Source organism: Physella acuta, unplaced genomic scaffold (genome assembly GCF_028476545.2).
Source record: "Physella acuta isolate Inbredline_101_S28 unplaced genomic scaffold, ASM2847654v3 ptg000805l, whole genome shotgun sequence".
Lineage (NCBI taxonomy): Eukaryota > Metazoa > Mollusca > Gastropoda > Physidae > Physella > Physella acuta.
This window is the reverse complement of record NW_026732323.1, coordinates 462005-484647: the sequence shown is the minus strand read 5'-3', so window position 1 is coordinate 484647 and position 22643 is coordinate 462005. Positions and strand designations below refer to the sequence as shown.

At 40.9% G+C, this 22643-nt stretch overlaps 1 protein-coding gene across 1 annotated transcript in view; it reads left to right on the top strand.

The window, feature by feature from the left end:
* The window catches only part of LOC131951247 (A disintegrin and metalloproteinase with thrombospondin motifs 7), a 116768-nt gene that overhangs the window by 22423 nt on the left and 71702 nt on the right, over nt 1-22643 (top strand). The window contains exon 2 of the mRNA XM_059313598.1: nt 20854-21263. Within this exon, the coding sequence (XP_059169581.1) occupies nt 20909-21263 (355 nt within the window). The 5' untranslated portion in view covers nt 20854-20908. The remainder of the gene's footprint in view (nt 1-20853; nt 21264-22643) is intronic.

Sequence of the window (22643 nt, the reverse complement as noted above, 5' to 3'; positions counted from 1 at the left end):
CACATTGTTGTATGTTTGCTCCACACATTGTTGTATGTTTGCTCCACACATTGTTGGATGTTTGCTCCACACATTGTTGGATGTTTGCTCCACACATTGTTGGATGTTTGCTCCACACATTGTTGGATGTTTGCTCCACACATTGTTGGATGTTTGCTCCACACATTGTTGGATGTTTGCTCCACACATTGTTGGATGTTTGCTCCACACATTGTTGTATGTTTGCTCCACACATTGTTGTATGTTTGCTCCACACATTGTTGTATGTTTGCTCCACACATTGTTGGATGTTTGCTCCACACATTGTTGGATGTTTGCTCCACACATTGTTGGATGTTTGCTCCACACATTGTTGTATGTTTGCTCCACACATTGTTGTATGTTTGCTCCACACATTGTTGGATGTTTGCTCCACACATTGTTGGATGTTTGCTCCACACATTGTTGGATGTTTGCTCCACACATTGTTGGATGTTTGCTCCACACATTGTTGGATGTTTGCTCCACACATTGTTGGATGTTTGCTCCACACATTGTTGGATGTTTGCTCCACACATTGTTGGATGTTTGCTCCACACATTGTTGTATGTTTGCTCCACACATTGTTGTATGTTTGCTCCACACATTGTTGGATGTTTGCTCCACACATTGTTGGATGTTTGCTCCACACATTGTTGGATGTTTGCTCCACACATTGTTGGATGTTTGCTCCACACATTGTTGGATGTTTGCTCCACACATTGTTGGATGTTTGCTCCACACATTGTTGGATGTTTGCTCCACACATTGTTGGATGTTTGCTCCACACATTGTTGGATGTTTGCTCCACACATTGTTGGATGTTTGCTCCACACATTGTTGTATGTTTGCTCCACACATTGTTGTATGTTTGCTCCACACATTGTTGTATGTTTGCTCCACACATTGTTGGATGTTTGCTCCACACATTGTTGGATGTTTGCTCCACACATTGTTGGATGTTTGCTCCACACATTGTTGGATGTTTGCTCCACACATTGTTGGATGTTTGCTCCACACATTGTTGGATGTTTGCTCCACACATTGTTGGATGTTTGCTCCACACATTGTTGGATGTTTGCTCCACACATTGTTGGATGTTTGCTCCACACATTGTTGGATGTTTGCTCCACACATTGTTGGATGTTTGCTCCACACATTGTTGGATGTTTGCTCCACACATTGTTGTATGTTTGCTCCACACATTGTTGGATGTTTGCTCCACACATTGTTGGATGTTTGCTCCACACATTGTTGGATGTTTGCTCCACACATTGTTGGATGTTTGCTCCACACATTGTTGGATGTTTGCTCCACACATTGTTGTATGTTTGCTCCACACATTGTTGTATGTTTGCTCCACACATTGTTGTATGTTTGCTCCACACATTGTTGGATGTTTGCTCCACACATTGTTGGATGTTTGCTCCACACATTGTTGGATGTTTGCTCCACACATTGTTGGATGTTTGCTCCACACATTGTTGTATGTTTGCTCCACACATTGTTGTATGTTTGCTCCACACATTGTTGGATGTTTGCTCCACACATTGTTGGATGTTTGCTCCACACATTGTTGGATGTTTGCTCCACACATTGTTGTATGTTTGCTCCACACATTGTTGGATGTTTGCTCCACACATTGTTGGATGTTTGCTCCACACATTGTTGGATGTTTGCTCCACACATTGTTGTATGTTTGCTCCACACATTGTTGGATGTTTGCTCCACACATTGTTGTATGTTTGCTCCACACATTGTTGGATGTTTGCTCCACACATTGTTGGATGTTTGCTCCACACATTGTTGGATGTTTGCTCCACACATTGTTGTATGTTTGCTCCACACATTGTTGGATGTTTGCTCCACACATTGTTGGATGTTTGCTCCACACATTGTTGGATGTTTGCTCCACACATTGTTGGATGTTTGCTCCACACATTGTTGGATGTTTGCTCCACACATTGTTGTATGTTTGCTCCACACATTGTTGTATGTTTGCTCCACACATTGTTGTATGTTTGCTCCACACATTGTTGGATGTTTGCTCCACACATTGTTGGATGTTTGCTCCACACATTGTTGGATGTTTGCTCCACACATTGTTGGATGTTTGCTCCACACATTGTTGTATGTTTGCTCCACACATTGTTGTATGTTTGCTCCACACATTGTTGGATGTTTGCTCCACACATTGTTGGATGTTTGCTCCACACATTGTTGGATGTTTGCTCCACACATTGTTGTATGTTTGCTCCACACATTGTTGGATGTTTGCTCCACACATTGTTGGATGTTTGCTCCACACATTGTTGGATGTTTGCTCCACACATTGTTGTATGTTTGCTCCACACATTGTTGGATGTTTGCTCCACACATTGTTGTATGTTTGCTCCACACATTGTTGGATGTTTGCTCCACACATTGTTGGATGTTTGCTCCACACATTGTTGGATGTTTGCTCCACACATTGTTGTATGTTTGCTCCACACATTGTTGGATGTTTGCTCCACACATTGTTGGATGTTTGCTCCACACATTGTTGGATGTTTGCTCCACACATTGTTGGATGTTTGCTCCACACATTGTTGGATGTTTGCTCCACACATTGTTGGATGTTTGCTCCACACATTGTTGGATGTTTGCTCCACACATTGTTGGATGTTTGCTCCACACATTGTTGGATGTTTGACGTCTTGATGTGACCACGTGACGCCACAGACCACCCTGGAGGGTCAGGCTCTAACCATTGGCCGACACAACACAGCTGTAAGGGTCGTTGCTCCCACTGCATGTAGGGTCAGGTGTCACGTCATATGTAGGGTCACGTGTCACGTTATATGTAGGGTCAGGTGTCACGTCATATGTAGGGTCACGTGTCACGTCATATGTAGGGTCACGTGTCACGTCATATGTTATGGAAAATGCAGGGTCACAGGGAAAGCATTCTCTCCTAAAAAAATGTCAATCCTCCCTCCTTGCACACCAACTGCTCACAGTGAGTACATAATAGTTGAACTTGTAGGCTCTAGATCGCACATCAACTGGCAACAGTGAGTACATAATAGTTGAACTTGTAGGCTTTAGAGCGCACATCAACTGCCAACAGTGAGTTTATAATAGTTGAACTTGTAGGCTTTAGATCGTACATCAACTGCTTACAGTGAGTACATAATAGTTGAACTTGTAGGCTCTAGATCGCTCACAGTGAGTACATAATAGTTGAACTTGTAGGCTCTAGATCGCACATCAACTGCTTACAGTGAGTACATATTAGTTGAAATTGTAGGCTTTAGATCGCACATCAAATGCTTACAGTGAGTACATATTAGTTGAACTTGTAGGCTTTAGATCGCACATCAACTGCTTACAATGAGTACATCACCGCTCCTTAACACACTCACGTGCTTATCCCATTTGCTCCTGTTTGTAGAGGTTAATTCGTTTTCTACCCCCTCTCTCCCCCACCCCTCCCCCTTGCCGCAAGGTGTCAGCGTGATCTCATAAAGTCAAAGTGAACTCTCTCCCAGCCGGCATGTGCCGGCAGATTTATAACGTACCCTTGTACCGCCGGCAGTGAACGGTTCTCAAACTGCCGTGGTGTACCTAACGTGTTAGTTTCACACACTTTTCGTATGCGCCCCTTACGCTTATAGTTAAGCTTGATAGACATTATTGTTGTGAGTCAGTATGTCGTGGGCTATATCTCTTTGGGGTAATATTATCGAGAGAATCCTTTTTTTCGGAAACCTTTCTGTGGGGTAATTTTGTCGGAGCCAATATGTCTGGGTCGTTTTGTCCGCTCTCATTTTGTAAAGGCACTGTTTCCTACAATAGACTGAGTGACTCACAGGAGAAATCCAATCGCTAACATTAGGTCTCACATATTATAGCTATATTCTTAGCGATTTGACAACCAGCTACGTAATGATTCACCTCCTCTATTTTCGATTTTTTGTTTTCCAACGCTTTACATTTTCGTCAAAGTTTTCTGTCCCTAAATATTATGTCAATAAATCACAATTTGCATAGTTCAAACTTCAGTAAACAGCGGGTGATACGTAAACTAATAACACATTTGATGAGTTTCCAATACGGACCCAACCCCCACCCAAACACCCCTACATACCCCCCACACACATTTTAATTTGAGTTTAATTGTCTCCCTTTGAGCACGACAGTCTTGACTGTAAAGAACTCCTACACCGCCACACCGCCCCCCAATTCATCATTATCATTCTCCCCCATTCACTAAGAAGTGGTGATATTTGTCTCTCCCTGCATAGCCAGCTGTTATTTACATTGTAATGTCTTTTTAATAGTGAACTTCACCTCTTGCCAGTGGGGCTAGACCGTTGTTTTTTTTCTTCAACACTTCTAATCATGTGTTTTACAAATCTACTTTCACTTTATGCGTTCTCTTATTCCTGTCCTTGCGTAAAGAAATCGAACAAAAAAAAAAAAAAAAAAAAAAAAAAAAAAGAAAGAAAACCACGCACTTAAAATTTGATACGTAATTTTATAGCCAGGGAAACCCTGACCAAACCTCACCGTTTTTAGTGTCTGTACGTAAATAATTATGTGCATCTGCGTATATTTAATTATGTTAAGTGACGTAACTTTAATTATGTGAAGTGGCGTATCTTTGTGGTATGATTTTGATGATGGACTTTGTTAACGTTTTTATTTCTGTTAATTTTACAACACACTTTTTTTTTACATCTTTTGGCTTTTATTTTGTGTACGCGTTTCTTATTCTTTAATTTTAGATTGATTTGTTTGGTACAAGAGAACACAAGGCGCATGTTATTTTCGGGCTAGTGGCAACAGATATTCTTTTCAAGGCGCCTGTTGTTTTTTCCTAATAGAAAGGCTACTGAAAAAATTCCCATTCTAGTTTCTATCAAGTAGCCTTTATCCCATTGGCCTATGGTATATAGCTCTCCTTCAGTAATATAAATAGTCCTTATCCTATTATTCTAGCGTCTGTAACCCTTCCAAATAACAAAAGTAGCCGTTACACTAGCGCCAGTGATTCAGCTACAGCAACAGCAGAAGTCACCATCACATTAACATGAACAGTAACAAAAATACTTGACCTCTGCCCTGTAACACAAAAATACTTGACCTCTGGCCATTAACACAAAAATAATTGACCTCTGCCCTGTAACATAAAAATACTTGACCTCTAGTCTGTAACACAAAAATACTTGACCTCTGGCCTGTAACACAACCAGTAACAAAAATACTTGACCTCTGGCATGTAAAACAAAAATACTTGACCTCTGGCCTGTAACACAAAAATACTTGACCTCTGGCCTGTAACACAAAAATACTTGACCTCTGGCCTGTAACACAAAAATACTTGACCTCTAGCCTGTAACACAAAAATACTTGACCTCTGACATGTAACACAAAAATACTTGACCTCTGGCCTGTAACACAAAAATACTTGACCTCTAGCCTGTAACACAAAAATACTTGACCTCTGGCCTGTAACACAAAAATACTTGACCTCTGGCCTGTAACACAAAAATACTTGACCTCTGGCCTGTAACACAAAAATACTTGACCTCTGGCCTGTAACACAAAAATACTTGACCTCTGGCCTGTAACACCAAAAATACTTGACCTCTGGTCTGTAACACAAAAATACTTGACCTCTGGCCTGTAACACAAAAATACTTGACCTCTGGCCTGTAACACAAAAATACTTGACCTCTGGCATGTAACACAAAAATACTTGACCTCTGGTCTGTAACTTGACCTCAGGCCTGTAACACAAAAATACTTGACCTCTGGCCTGTAACACAAAAATACTTGACCTCTAGCCTGTAACAAAAAAATACTTGACCTCTAGCCTGTAACACCAAAATACTTGACCTCTGGCATGTAACAAAAAAATACTTGACCTCTGGCCTGTAACACAAAAATACTTGACCTCTGCCATGTAACACAAAAATACTTGACCTCTGGCTTGTAACACAACCAGTAACAAAAGTACCCATTCCCCTACAGTATATTGGCATTATCGCGATATCATCTTACACACCCTAACACGCGTGCTTGTCGGTGGTAAAAAAACAAGCTTACACCCTTACATACCCACCTAACATCCTTACATACCCACCTAACATCCTTACATACTCACAAAACATTCTTACATACCCACCTGTCCGTGTCGCTTCATTACACGAATTCTTCCCATGTCGTTATTTTCCCCCTCTCCACATTGTGAACATTTCCAAATGTCTTGGTCTGTTTGACACACAGTATCTAATTAATTGGCGAATCTTTTTTCTCACGAGGTGTTCACGACATACGACAGGACGTTGGGCGTAACGTGCAGGTGTGCGCATGTCAGGGGACCACGTGGTATGCGCTACTAATTAGAAGCGAGTAAAACATGTTGCAGCACACACACACACAAACACAGACACACAGACACACGAACACACACACACAAACACAGATATACACACACACACACGAACACACGAACACACACACTCAAACACACACAAACCCATCCATTTCTTTAAGTTAGTCCTACGGCTGCACACGAAGGCTAATTTCTTTTCCTGAAAACATGTCCACATGCAAAAATACCTCTGGCCTTGACCTAGTTCCGTATGTGTACTCAGGCCTAATCACATTGCTTCTACCTGTACTCAGGTATATATATATATATATATATATATATATATATATATATATATATATATAAATATTATATTATATATATATATATAGATATATATATATATATATATATATATATATATATATATATATATATATATATATATATATATATATATATATATATATATATATATGTATATATATATATATATGTATATATATATATATATATATATATATATATATATATATATATATATATATATATATATATATATATATATATATATATATATATATATATATATGTATATATATATATATATGTATATATATATATATATATATATATATATATATATATATATATATATATATATATATATATATATATATATATATATATATATATATATATACGTACTGTAGAAAGTAGTCATCGATACAGCTTTGACGGAGATCAGAGTAGCGGCACTTGTCCTTATAGTTCCAGTTCTGGTCTGGTGACGACATCGGCGACACAGCTTTACCTGACCGGGATAGAAAGCTTAGCCAGAAAGTTTTAGCCAAGTTTACCTGACCGGGAAAGAAAACTTAGCCAGAAAGTTTTAGCCAAGTTTACCTGACCGGGATAGAAAGCTTAGCCAGAAAGTTTTAGCCAAGTTTACCTGACCGGGATAGAAAGCTTAGCCAGAAAGTTTTAGCCAAGTTTACCTGACCGAGATAGAAAGCTTAGCCAGAAAGTTTTAGCCAAGTTTACCTGACCGGGATAGAAAGCTTAGCCAGAAAGTTTTAGGCAAATTTTTCCCAAACCGTTTACACGTGACCAATGGGACCAAAGCTCTACGTCAGAAATCGAATTCAATCTTTGAAAAAGTAAAAGGACATATCGATCTCATCCACACGCCAAATATCGATTTATCGTCGATACTGAATTAATTTCAATCACAGCTCCGTCCCGGCTGTACAATAAGCTTTACTTTACTGATCACGTGAGTCGGTATACAGTTATAATCGTACCGTTATGGTCGTACCGTTATGGTCGCACTGTAAGTGATGTACCTTAGTTAAACTATCTGTGTGCATTCACCTGTACAATTGAAACTGTGAAGGCATATTCCAGTCTCGAGTCAAAATATTACTGTGATAAATTAGCATACACATTAAGTAAACCACACTTACCTGTAGTATGCAACTACCGTACACTTACCTGTATTAAATCACCCTACGCACTTACCTGTATAAAACTACTTTCCTCACTTTTCTATAACCGCCTACTTCACCTTTAAACCACTTCATATTTTCCGCGTACAATCATTAGTAAGTATTAATTTAAAACTACTTTGTACCTCACTAAACTGGTAAACAACAATAAACACACACACATTAATACACCCACTCACCCACTCACCCACCCACCCACTCCTCAGCCCACCCACATACCCACCCACCCACTCACCAACCCACCCACCCACTCACCAACCCACCCACTCACTCACCAACCCACCCACCCACTCACCAACCCACCCACCCACTCACCAACCCACCCACTCACTCACCAACACACCCACCCAATAAACCCACCAACCCACCCACCCACTCACCAACCCACCCACCCACCCACCCACTCACCAACCCACCCACCCACCCACCCACCCACCCACCCACTCACCAACCCACCCACCCACCCACCAACCTACCCATCCACCCACACAGTCCTTACCACTTCCAGATACCCAGACTACACAAAACGCTTGCTTGTGAATTACCACCAGGCTTGTTCTTTCAATTTCAATTCGTTAAATTTAAACGAGAAAAAAAAATGTCTATCTCTTGTGCCAAGACTGAAATAACTCTTTGGTTTGAGAATGGAATGTTGGGTTAAACAGCAACGTCGGTGCTGTAGCTGGTGGGCTAACGTTAAGAGTCCGAGTTCGAATCTGGAGCTAAGATCAAGGTCGAGGGTTCAAATCTGGAGCCAATGTCAAGGTTGAGAGTAAAATCTGGGAACCAATCTCAAGGTCAAAGCTCAAATCTGGGAGCCAATGTCAAGGTTGAGAGTTCAAACTCTGGAACTAAGATCAAGGGTGAGAGTTCAAATCTGGAGCCAATGTCAAGGTTGAATGTTTAAATCTGGAGCCAATGTCAAGGTTGAATGTTCAAATCTGGAGCCAATGTCAAGGTCAAAGTTCAAATCTGGGAGCCAATGTCAAGGCCCGGAGTTCACTTAGCTGTCTCTGTTAGACAAGATTTTTAAAAAGCAGGTAAGACACATTACTTAAAAGACAGCGGATAAAATCATAAGAAACAACCGTGTTTCTTAAGTTTTACCTGGAGATTTTCAACGGCTTTTCATTTGTGTGTCGTTAGAATAAAAAAAAAGAGTTTCTCAAGTAGGACAATTGAATGTAGACATACTACGACAATAGAATACAGACATTGTAGGACAATAGAATACAGACATTTATTTATCGTGGTCAACTCCTACATTAATGTAGAGTTCCTGAATCTGTTCTCATACCTATCTTATTATGGCGTTTTTCTTGCTTTGACGTATATTTGAACACATCCAATAGGCCCTACGTTATCGCCAGTGTTAGAACTACTTCTTTTTATTTTTATTTTATTTCGGTAATTGAAATCAATTTTTTAAGTTTCTTACTTCCTCCCCGGCCTACGTGATTTTATACTGTTGCAGAGTTACCGCCCCCGGCTGTGGGTTGTCGACCTTTATTTATTTCCCGTTTTTCCGACTACATGCGTAACGTCGGTTACCGGAATAAACGTCTGCTGTTGATTTCATGTCACGTGACATTGCTCCAGGTAACTAAAACATTGGCAGGAAATAATTTCCATTTGGCTGGTCACTTCCGGTTTCTAATGGTAGAAAGATGTGTTCCTTTTGATGTCTAAATCTCTGTTTGATGTTGGTGTGTTTTAATATAAAACTATTTACAATTTTAAGATAATCTTGGGGTTTTTTTTTACAATCTGAATCGGAATGTTTATTAACATAAAAAACCAGCAAAGCTTTAATGCGTATATGAAATTTGTGGTGTTAGGTTCCTCCACAAAGGTTAAGAACCACTGCCTTAATTTTTGTACGATTTCGTGTTATTCTGATAAGCGTAATTAAAGCCCCGCGTTGAGTAATAAGCATTGTAAAATGTGTTAAGGCAATGAGATTTTGTGTTGTGTAATAAGTATAGCAGAAGCAATTGGCTAAAGGGTTGTGTATATCATGAACGCAAATATTCTATGAGATTGTACTACAATAAAATGTTTTAAAAGCTTACATTAGTTCTCCGGAGTTTCCCCGTGAGTGTCACGCTGTTGTTACCTGTAGGCGGTGATCACGTGTTTGGTGCTTGTAGGTTATTTATAGAACAGGCATCTGCGAGGGGACGTAATCCAAGCACACACTTTAGCATGCTTGATATTTTCGAAACAACGGGACATGCCACTTGGGGAGCAGAAGTTCAGAGGTCATTGGTGGTAGCAGACGTACTGCTGGTACAATAAGATGGTATAAGGTCGTGTCGCTGGTACAATAAGATGGTATAAGGTCGTGTCGCTGGTACAATAAGATGGTATAAGGTCGTGTCGCTGGTACAATAAGATGGTATAAGGTCGTGTCGCTGGTACAATAAGATGGTATAAGGTCGTGTCGCTGATCACAATAGGTTGTATACCGATGGTACTATAAGATGGTATAATGTTGTATACCGCTGGTATAGTACATCGTAATAGGTTGTATACCGCTGGTACAATAAGATGGAATAAGGTCGTGTCGCTGGTATAGTACATCGTAATAGGTTGTATACCGCTGGTACAATAAGATGGTATAAGGTTGTATATCGCTGGTACATCGCAATAGGTATAAATATCGCTGGTACAATACGATGCTAAAAGGTTAAGGCATTAAATGTAGAGGCGTGCATTGACCGCTCACCTCACCCCAGGGCGGCACCCCCCCCCCCCCCCACTTCTTAAACTAACATCCTCATAACAGATATCACACTCCACATTCTCACCAAATCACTGAACAAACAGCTTCTCTCAGGTCCCTACAACCTCCCTCTCACAACCAACCTCACACAACCTCCCTCACACAACCAACCTCACACAACATCCCTCACACAACCACCCTCACACAACCACCCTTACACAACCACCCTCACACAACCACCCTTACACAACCACCCTCACACAACCACCCTCACACAACCACACACACAACCACCCTCACACAACCACCCTCACACAACCACACACAACCACCCTCACACAACCACCCTCACACAACCACCCTTACACAACCACCCTCACACAACCACCCTCACACAACCACCCTCACACAACCACACACACAACCACCCTCACACAACCACCCTCACACAACCACCCTCACACAACCACCCTTACACAACCACCCTCACACAACTACCCTCACACAACTCAGTTCACTTTAAATTATGTCCCATCACCTGTTTGAAAAACAAATTCCAATTTGTCTGCTATGTAGAATTATCGTTCTTGGATTCCTTCCATATTGCCTTCCTGTTAATTACGCTGAGCTTAACACACACATACACATATACACACATACACACATACACATATACTCATATACACATAGTTCTTTCCGGGGATTCCCCAAAGTTATTTTTTCTAAGGCTTCAAAACATTTTACTTAAAATTGGATTTTTAAAAAAATAGTTTTTCACTTATATTCAGTTTTTTTAAACGTGATGTGGCAATGTGTGAACGTAGCGTCTAGTTTTAATAAAAATCTGCTTCAATTTTCAAACTCTGGAAATAAAAGAAAATAAATTGGTTATCGTCTTTAATCAAGATACGTTACCTTGTGAAAGCGTATGCTTCGCCTTTTGTAAAATAAATGAGTTTCTGATTCGGAGTGATGGTATATTAGAGGTAGGTTATCCGATTTGCGTGTTTCTTACTATGGTAGTAGTGGGTGAGGGTGGGAGGTGGGGGTTGGGTTGGGGGGTAGTTGGCATATAATTTCAGTTGAGTAGATTTTTGCGATATTGACTTTTTGCGTCGGTCTCACTTATCAGAAATGTCCTACCTGATTTTTTTTTTGTTCATAGCGATTTCTGGAGGTTTAACATTTGTAACTGCAGAGTTGTATTCTTTTGTCCTGTATGCATTGAGGAGCCGACAGCAGTTCGATCTATTTATTAATTAGACTTTGCCTTTATTGCAGTCATCTTAAACTTGCTTGCACTCATAGGAAACTTTTTGTTAAGGCGTTCTTGCTTTCTCTCTTAACCCCCAGCATGCCTGAAAACAAAAAATGCCACTGTCCCCACTTTTATAACCTTATCAAGAAATGTAAACCTCTCCAGTGTAGTGAGATTAAACTCAGCATACGCATCCATCTCCTGCAGCGCGGAGGGGGGGGGGGGGGGGGGGAGGGGGCAGGGGAAACGACTCACCTGTCTGCAGGCTCAACCACCAGGTGGCGCTTCCTTCGCCAGACGTCACGTGGTTGGTGTTGACTAGGAAATCGATACCGGATGTGTTAAAACAGTCGGCCATTGTTCCGTGGCTGTGTAAATAATATCGCGTTGTAAGCACTTGCATATGGCGTCGGCTGAAGAGGATGCGCTTTCTGAGATTGTTCCAGAAGGTAATATGACGGGAAATTTACCGGAAGTATGACACGATATATAGCAGGAGATAGAGCAAAATACATAGCAGGAAGATATAGTAGGATATATAGTAGGAGATAAAGCAGGATATATAGCAGGAGATATAACAGAATATAACAGGCAATACACGGGAATAACGGTTTTTCATCAATTTATATGCTAAAATTAGCTATATATCGACATGTGGTATGTTGCTAATTTCATCTACTCCTCTTTTTCATCTACTTCCTTGCTTCATCTACCACCCTCCTTCATCTAATATCTTTCATCAACCTCCTTTACCTGCTTTCCTCCTCCGTCCTCCCCTACTTCATCTAGTCACTCTTTCATCTAATCCCCCCTTTCATCTACGTCCATCTACTACGCTACTTGATCTACTCTATTTCATCTACTTCTCTCCTCCATCTACTCCCTCTTTCATCTACTCCCACTTTCATCTACTCCCACTTTCATCTACTCCCTCCTCAATCTACTCCCTTTTTCATCTACTCCTTTTATCTACACCCTCTTTACTCCCTCTTTCATCTACTCCTTATTTTATCACTTCCCTTTTTACACCCTCTTTCATCTACTCCCTCTTTCATCTACACCCTCTTTCATCTACTCCCTCTTTCATCTACTCCCTCCTCAATCCATTCCCTTTTTCATCTACTCCTTTTATCTACTCCCTCTTTACACCCCCTTTCATCTACTCCCTCCTCTATCTACTCCTTTCATCTATCCCCTCTTTACTCCCTTTTTCATCTACTCCTTTCATCTACTCCCTTTTTACACCCTCTTTCATCTATTCCCTCTTTCATCTACTCCCTCCTCAATCCACTCCCTTTTTCATCTACTCCTTTCATCTACTCCCTCCTCCATCTACTCCTTCTTTTATCTATTCCCTCTTTCATCTACTCCCTCTCCATCTCCAACCTCCATCTACACAGAATCAACACCTTATATAGTGAAGTTATAACGAATATGCGTGTTATAATTGGCATCATGCACTAACCCCTCACAAAGTGGAGCTTGCAACTATAACATTCTTTGAAATTATTTACAACCAATGTCGTGTAGTTAGGGCAATTTAAATTACTCTAACTATAAAATGCCTTAAAAACACATTTAGGAATACTTTGAGTCAAAATTACTTTTTAAATACGTCCCGTGCCCTCACCTCCGTCCCCCCACCCCCGGTCCCCCACATAGAACGTCGCCAAATCCAAGGGATCACTGACCCCCGTGGACCCCTGAACCAACAAACCATCTCAGTCGAACGTTTTTAGCCCTCGTCTCTCGACCTTTCCCCTCACAACTTTCCGTGTGTGACGTCAGCCGCCTGAACACGGCAACTAATGAAAAAATTACACCTGCATGGAACATGAAACAAAAGATTGGATTGTGTATACACTAAGCATGGCAGCGGTTAGCAAACAAGTAGCGCGGATCCGTCTGATTATGCATGTTTCTTTACGTTGATAATTGCTCCTTTATTTTCGTATACATTTCAAATGTAAATAAAATCCGGGTTCTCCTTTATGCACCGTGCACATTTTTGGATACACGATTAAATTATTTTTGTACAATTTTTAAACTGGATTTATGTAAATAGTCGAACCAAGCTTCGTTTATGAACCGGACAAGAACTTTAACCCATATTTTTTTAAACAGAAGCCTCAAAACGAAAAGGGTTGCGATTTCTCATAATAATAGAGCTTAAGTTTTTAAAATTGTATTATTATGTACAAGGTTGGTTTGTTTAAGGGGTTGGGAGTCTTTTTCACACTAAGTGTTTTGAGAAAATCCGAAGAGATTAAATGCATTGTAAAGCATTCTAGCACAAAGCTATACCTGACACAAACTCTTTGGATTATATAACATGAAACAAACTCCAGGGATTAAATAACTTGGCAAAATCTTCATGGATTAAATAGCTTGGGAACTTATCCGTGGATTAAATAACTTGACAAAAACTCCGTAGTTAAATAACTTGCCAAAACTCAATGGATTAAATAACTTGCCAAAACTTAATGGATTAAATAAATAAATGATTGTATTACACCGGCACCTTGAATTTTATGATGTGTGTGGTGTGAGATGTTTATTAATGACTTTACCGTGTCACACAGTAGGGTTAAGTTTGGTAAGGTTAGCAAAAGATTTTTTTTTTTTTAGTAAGGGTTTGAATTTGATGATTTAAGATACAGACTAAGTTTAAGGTCACACGACATAGATGACAATATTGTTTCTATTTTTTCGATATTATCTGTAAATTAAACGTACATGTAATGGTGTTCTATTGTAATCTGATATCGTCCAATATGTAAATCTTTTCATATCTTGTTACTATCGCCAATGAAGATCCCATACACAATATTAGTTAAACGCGAATGCAATTCAAGAAGTTTCTTGTTTAGTATAATAAATACGGTGCCCAATTTCATATTAGGGCTATTGGGCGCAGTTTTACGATCATTATGGGGAACTTTGATTCGAAACGTACTAATTCAAACAGCCAAATCGATTACACGTTCCTAATAAAACAGTTTAAGAACGACCTAGCTCATACCCCTACATCTTATGGTACATGACGCAAAATGTTTCACAAGCTTCTTGCTATCGCAACAGCTTATACATTCATTCTATGTGTTAACTAAAACATCTATTACATATTTTTTTAAATCAAATTTTGTATGTATTACCGTAGAACCTGCCACAGGGCAATATGTACAACATAATTACTGTAAACCAGGATGTTTATAGCCGGCTCTAACTCCGTCTTCACCTTGTCACGTTTCTCCTTTAGCAGTAAACACTGAACACCAGCTTGAAAGTCTCGCGAATGTGAAGTCACCCTTGTCACTTTGTATCAAATGTGAAGCCTCCTTACTGGGTCGAAAGCTACTAATCTCATCATAAAAATATACAACCTCGCTATGTCATCCTTTTTTTTGTGTGTGCCAAACTTCATCAGTAAACAAACAAAAATGTAATTACTGCAAGACTATAAGGGGGTGGGGGGGGGGGGGGGAAGAGACATACCTAGAAATTGACGTGTTTAATATCACCGTCTCGTCTTGAATATAGAGATTTTTTTTATTAGACACTCGGATGTAACTAGATTGAACTTTGTGTACTTAAGGGATCATGGACAATTTATGTAATACCCACGGCGGTAGGGAGTGGTTCAAATGTGTCACATGATGTACGGTGATGGTACAGTACAGTGTGGTTTTAACACGGCGTGTGCTTGGTTGGAATATGTACACGTACATAGTCGTTGACTACAAAACTGACGTACACTGAACACATTACTGTTCATACTTATTATACACACTTCCTGTACAAACCGACATTACACCAGAGGCGTAGCGACCCTTCCCGGCGCCCGGGGCGAACTTTCAATTTGGCGCCCCCCCCCCCCCCCCCGCTTATATATATATATATATATATATATATATATATATATATATATATATATATATATATATATATATATATATATATATATATATATATATATATATATATATATGTGTGTGTGTGTATATAATTATGTGTGTGTGATAGTGTGTTTATATATAAGCTTGTGTGTGGGTAAGAGTGTATTTGTGTGTGTAAGCGTGTGTGTAAGCGTGTATGCTACAGTCCGGACAAGGTTTAATAATTACATTGTATGATTTTCATTCCTTAAAACTTTACGACAATTTAATTCCCATTAAGATGCGTTTAACTTTTTTTGCGAAAGATTAGTAATGTCAGTAAAAAAAAAATAAGCCTGATCTGTGTTAGAGGGTAGTTTGTAGCTAACGCTAATATGTTTAGACCAGCCTTTTATGTTCTAGTTTTGAACGATCTCTGTTGTGATATGGTACATAGTTGGATTCGAAGTTTGTTAGAGTAAGGACACACAAGTGACATACAAGAAGAAGTTATCAGAAATATTTATTGTTCACATTGGAATACGACATGGGTATTTCGTTGATTGGTTGATGGTATGACAAAACAAGCTAGAGATAACAAACTGGAATCCAACGGATGTTAACAGCTCGTAGTCTTGGATTTCGCAGATTTGCCCTGCCTTCTCGCACACAGTTTCTTCCAGGCATCTTTTCGGGGGGGGGGGGGGGGGCGAAGCCCCCCGGAAAAATTTTTACGCCCCCCCGAACGAAATGAAATTTATATAATTTATATATAGAAAATATATACTTTTAGCAGTGTCCGCCCCCCCCCCCCCGAAGAAAGTTTACCGCCTCCCCCCTCCCCCCGAAGATTTCAAGTGCCCCCCCCCCCGGAGAAAAAAGTCTGGAAGAAACACTGATCAAAAGTATCTGATCTCTCACGTTGAAGTTGAGAGAATCGTAAGAATCTTACAAAGAACTAGTCGCGTCTTTTTTTTTAACAAAACTGGCTATTGAAATTGTACATTACGCGTTAATACACTTGGTTTCTTTACTAAGTGTTAAGAGAGTTATCTACTCACCAATCCAGTACAAATACTTGCGATTTTTGTTAGCGAAAAAAGCGCCCCCCCCCCCCACCCCCTCACACACTCATCACAACCATCTTGGACAAAGTTTGTAGAGCGGTTTTTAACGTAACTAACTTTTTTTTAAAAATGTTACACAATTATACAATGCACAGTACAATTCGTTTCTTTCTGAGAGCTAAAGGTTGTTTACTCAGAATCCTGTGTAATTTTGCTATTTTATTTAGCCTAAAAGCGCCCCCCTGCACCATCTTGATAAAAGTCACTAACGTATTTTACAGTTCAACAATCGTACAATACGTTTTAATACAATTGGTTTCTTTTAATAGTGGTAACGTTTATCGACTCAACAATCTAGTGTAAATTCTTCCGTTTTAAGTCTCGAAAAAGCGCCCCCCCCCCCATCTAGGAAAAGCTTCAAAGCGGTTTTGCCGGTCACTGTTTCTTAAGAGTATATGTTTTACATTAAGAAATCAAGATAGAAAACAGTTAAATCAGTATGTAAATGCGTGTAGCCATTACATTTCTTAACTAAGACAGTTTATAATTCAAAACTGCAGCATAAAATCAGCTTTAAAAATTTTTTCCCACCCCTTTTGGCGCCCCCATAGGGTCGGCGCCCGGGGCGGCCGCCCCCACCCCCGCCCCCCCCCCCCCCCTAGCTACGCCTCTGCATTACACACCGATTGTACACACATACTGTACACCCTAACTACACTATATCGTTAAACTTCCTGCACCTTAAGTTGTCTGGCAAGTTCGCTGTATTGTGGTTGTACCCTAGACTTGGACCTTAGACTTGTACCCTAGACTTGTACCCTAGACTTGTACCCTAGACTTGTACCCTAGACTTGTACCCTAGACTTGTACCCTAGTCTTGTACCCTAGACTTGTACCCTAGACTACCCTAGACATGTACTCTAAACGTACCCTAGACTTGTACCCTAAACGTTTTCTAGACTTGTACCCTAGACTTGTACCCTAGACTTGTACCCTAGACTTGTACCCTAGACTTGTACACTAGACTTGTACCCTAGACTTGTACCCTAGACGTACCCTAGACTTGTACCCTAGACTTGTACCCTAGACGTACCCTAGACTTGTACCCTAGAACTGTACCCTAGACTTGTACCCTAAACGTATCCTAGACTTGTACCCTAGACTTGTACCCTAGATTTGTACCCTAAACGTACCCTAGACTTGTACCCTAGACTTGTACCCTAGACTTGTACCCTAGACTTGTACCCTAGACTTGTACCCTAGACTTGTACCCTAGACTTGTACCCTAGACGTACCCTAGACTTGTACCCTAGACTTGTACCCTAGACGTACCCTAGACTTGTACCCTAGAACTGTACCCTAGACTTGTACCCTAAACGTACCCTAGACTTGTACCCTAGACTTGTACCCTAGACTTGTACCCTAGACTTGTACCCTAGACTTGTATCCTAGACTTGTACCCTAGACTTGTACCCTAGATTTGTACCCTAAACGTACCCTAGACTTGTACCCTAGTCTTGTACCCTAGACTTGTACCCTAGACTACCCTAGACATGTACTCTAAACGTACCCTAGACTTGTACCCTAAACGTTTTCTAGACTTGTACCCTAGACTTGTACCCGAGACTTGTACCCTAGACTTGTACCCTAGACTTGTACCCTAGACTTGTACCCTAGACTTGTACCCTAGACGTACCCTAGACTTGTACCCTAGACTTGTACCCTAGACGTACCCTAGACTTGTACCCTAGAACTGTACCCTAGACTTGTACCCTAAACGTATCCTAGACTTGTACCCTAGACTTGTACCCTAGATTTGTACCCTAAACGTACCCTAGACTTGTACCCTAGACTTGTACCCTAGACTTGTACCCTAAACGTATCCTAGACTTGTACCCTAGACTTGTACCCTAGAACTGTACCCTAGACTTGTACCTTAGAACTGTAGACTTGTACCCTAAACTTGTACCCTAGACTTGTACCCTAGACTTGTACCCTAGACTTGTAGCCTAAACGTACCCTAGACTTGTACCCTAGACTTACCGGACCTTAAACGATAAAATGGCTGTTCATCATTCTACATATATTGCTTACACCTCCTACAAGATCATCAGAGTCAGCACAGTCTATCCACGGTCCACCACTTGTTCCTTCACCAACCCCACTCTAGTCGAACCTTGAGTACCCTAAAATGTTAGGTGTATCACTGCACCTATGTTAGGTGTATCCCTACACCTGCCCTCCTCCCTACCTGCCCCTACCTCATCTTTACCCCACATCACGTGGCTACAAGCTCCAGCATAGAAACCTGAATGTGTACCCGTACCCTCACAAAATTAGAACCCCTGACCCCAAACAAAACCGTACCTCGGTCTGGATACCGCCGCTGCCATCAAAAGTTATGACGGGCTAAACCCCCCACCCCCTCCCCCCTCTCGTCGTACGGGTATGAATTGTTTGTTTGTGTGTGTGTGTGTGTCTAAACGGGCCACACCGGGCCGCTTTAAGCCCTCTGATAGTGAGATCATCCAACGATTCATCTGCCGAACACAAACACACAAGACAAGCATTAGGAGATAGCACTCTAAGGTGCTGTAGAGAACTGTTACCTGACGGGGTGGGGGTGACTGGGGGGTGTACATTTTTTTTTAATATTCCAATACCAGCTCTGTCGTATCTGCGAGAACTAATCTCCATTTGAAGCAAAACTTCGGTTACCCAACTCAAACATGTCTTTAGCCGGTCTGACATCGGGAAATATTGGCATGTTTAAAGACGCATTCATACACGAAATATCATATATATATATATATATATATATATATATATATATATATATATATATATATATATATATATATATATATATATATATATGAACCTCTATAGAACTAGCCATCGATTGGGCAGATGAAGTAGAGTTCATATGTTTCTTGAGCATATGAAGTGAAGGTGTTGTCAGCACTTCACCCAGCCGCTTTTACTTTACCTGTCGTGAGTTAGGTACCCATCAAATCTGGGCGGAATCAGGGACGGTGTACTGACTTGAACCCAGAATCGAATTCAGGAATATATATACCTAAGAATATCATGCTGGTTGACAATGAACCTAAATCTGTTTTAACGACATATTCTGTACATTTTATGTTTTAAAATAAGTAATATCCTTTAATTCTATTTGAAATCTAGTTTAAATCAACCTACATAGAGCAGCAACTGAGCTGCTTAAGTGTTGATTGTGTAGACCATTTGTGTGAGTAAGAGTGTGTGTGTGTGGTTTGGGTTTTAAAAAAGTGTGCGGTTTCTGTTAGACGTGTATGTTGTTTGAGGTTTAATAGATTATGTGATTGTTTGGTTAAAGGTGTGTGTGGTTTGGCCTAAACATGTGTGTGATTAGGTGCTTGCGGCAGAGCAAAATTGGCAGGTTTAATGTAGACTATCCCCCCCCCCCCTCGTTTACCCGCCCTCCCCTAAGAGAATGATTGTGACAAGTGACGCCTTATATATGTTTTTTATTACCCTTCATGAATCATCCAGTTGTCCTAGTTAAAACCCTAGCAGGAAAAAAAAAGTGTTGTTGAATTTAACCAGATCTTTTTATAAAAAAAAATAAAATAAAAAAGCGATTTTTCTCCACCCCTCGCTAAAGGCACCCCTCGTCATATTTACCCCACGCGTCACCCCCCCCCCCCCCCTCAACCTATCCATACCGTCTACACCACCACATACCCCCCCTCCCCAAATGTCGTAGGACGTGTGGAGATACGCTTATTAAATTCAATACCGTCAACCCCCTCGTTCTTGCCCGTGTATTTCACCTTCGTCCTGGTCCCCCACGTCATTGATTCAGTCCTTCAAATCTTCATTCAGAAAAATCTTATGAAGCGGAGAGCTAGAGCGGCGTGGGGGAGGGGGGGGGGAGGTAGGACGGTGTGTGTGGTTGGTTGAAGTTTTAAAATATTACTTTTTCTCCCCCCCCCTCTCCGTTTGCTGGCAAGTGTATTCATTCATACGTTCATCTCTGCATGGTTGATTCCTCAGAACCCCATGCGGTGCACGGGATAGAGAGAGGAACTACGGCACGACGGATACAGTGATGTGGCCCCGGGCCAGGATAGGTCTGTTAGGGTCACCCCAGCCTCACCCCCGGGCAGAAGGTGACCAGCTGTCTCTACACCATGCCCACACCATGATCGAACCTAACAGCGATTTACATGAAAACAATGACAAAACAGAATCAAAGAACCATCGGTTGTTCTGTGTTCAAAGAATTCGTGATGCCTCTAGGATTAACGTTAATCCATCAATACCGTTGGATATACGAGGATTAATCCATGGCTGTGGATATGTTAAACAACACTTGTACTATGTGGCTTTGTGTCTTCTTCTTGTAATGCTCAACGGGGGTGAGGCAGCCTCCATCAGATATCAATTCCCAGATGTTAAGCAAGGTAAGGGCATTGTTTGTTATTTTAGATCGGACTGGTACATTTACAACAGTAAATACAGTGTCGTAACTACATGTATAAAATGAAATGTAGTATTGCCAAAAAAATGTAACATGATTGTTAACAATATTTGGCGGTGTATCAGGTAAGATGGTACGGTATATTAAGGTTTTAGTAGTTTTAATGTACTACTTGTTACTTCAGAATGGCAATAATATTGCAATAGTAACATCCCTGATATAACAACTACTACCATCACTGATACAAGAACTAGTACCATCCCTAATGTAAGAACTAATATCATCCCTGACATATGAACTACTACCATCCCTGATAAAAGAACTAGTATCATCCCTAATATAAGACCAACTACCATTCCTGAAAAAACAACTAGTACCATGAATGAGTACCATCTCTAATTTTTCCACCATGTCTTTTCATTTAGACCTTTGTCCGAATTCATTTTACCCACCACCCATTTCCCACTTTCTCTTTCCATTCAGACCTGTGTCCTTAAACTCGAACTCACCACCCATTCCCCACTTTCTCTTTCCATTCAGACCTGTGTTCCTAGACTCGAACTCAGCACCCATTTCCCACTTTCTCTTTCCATTCAGACCTCTGTACCTAGACTCGAACTCACCACCCATTCCCCACTTTCTCTTTCCATTCAGACCTGTGTTCCTAGACTCGAACTCAGCACCCATTACCCACTTTCTCTTTCCATTCAGACCTGTGCCCCTAGACTCGAACTCAGCACCCATTTCCCACTTTCTCTTTCCATTCAGACCTGTGTCCCTAGACTCGAACTCAGCATCCATTTCCCACTTTCTCTTTCCATTCAGACCTGTGTCCCTAGACTCGAACTCAGCACCCATTCCCCACCTTCTATATTTACCCTTTGTTTATTTCCTCTCCCCTGTCTTGCTCACACCGCCACATTCCACAGCTGTTCACATTGTACCGCTAGTCACCCAGTTCGACACCCCGACACCCTGACACCCCGACACTCCAACTTTTCCTGCACCCAACCACCTTTCTCACCTGCTCTCTACCGTCCATCAGTTACCTTTACGAACTCATCACGGTAATCCAAACCTCTATCTCCTGTAACTTGTAAATCGTTATCCTAATCTCCTTAAACCCATCTCCATAAGCGTGTCAGCGCGAGTAGTTTGGCATTAGAGTCCGGAAGTTCTAGCTAGGTGGTCGACACACACACACACACACACGCACACACACACACACACACACACACACACACAACAACAGTAAACCAAAACAAAGGGCTTAACGCCACAAACTGACGCGTATAGAACACCTGGGACTGTGATTTAGGTCGAGTAGAGACTTGATTAACTCGAATAGCAATGGTCATTATGT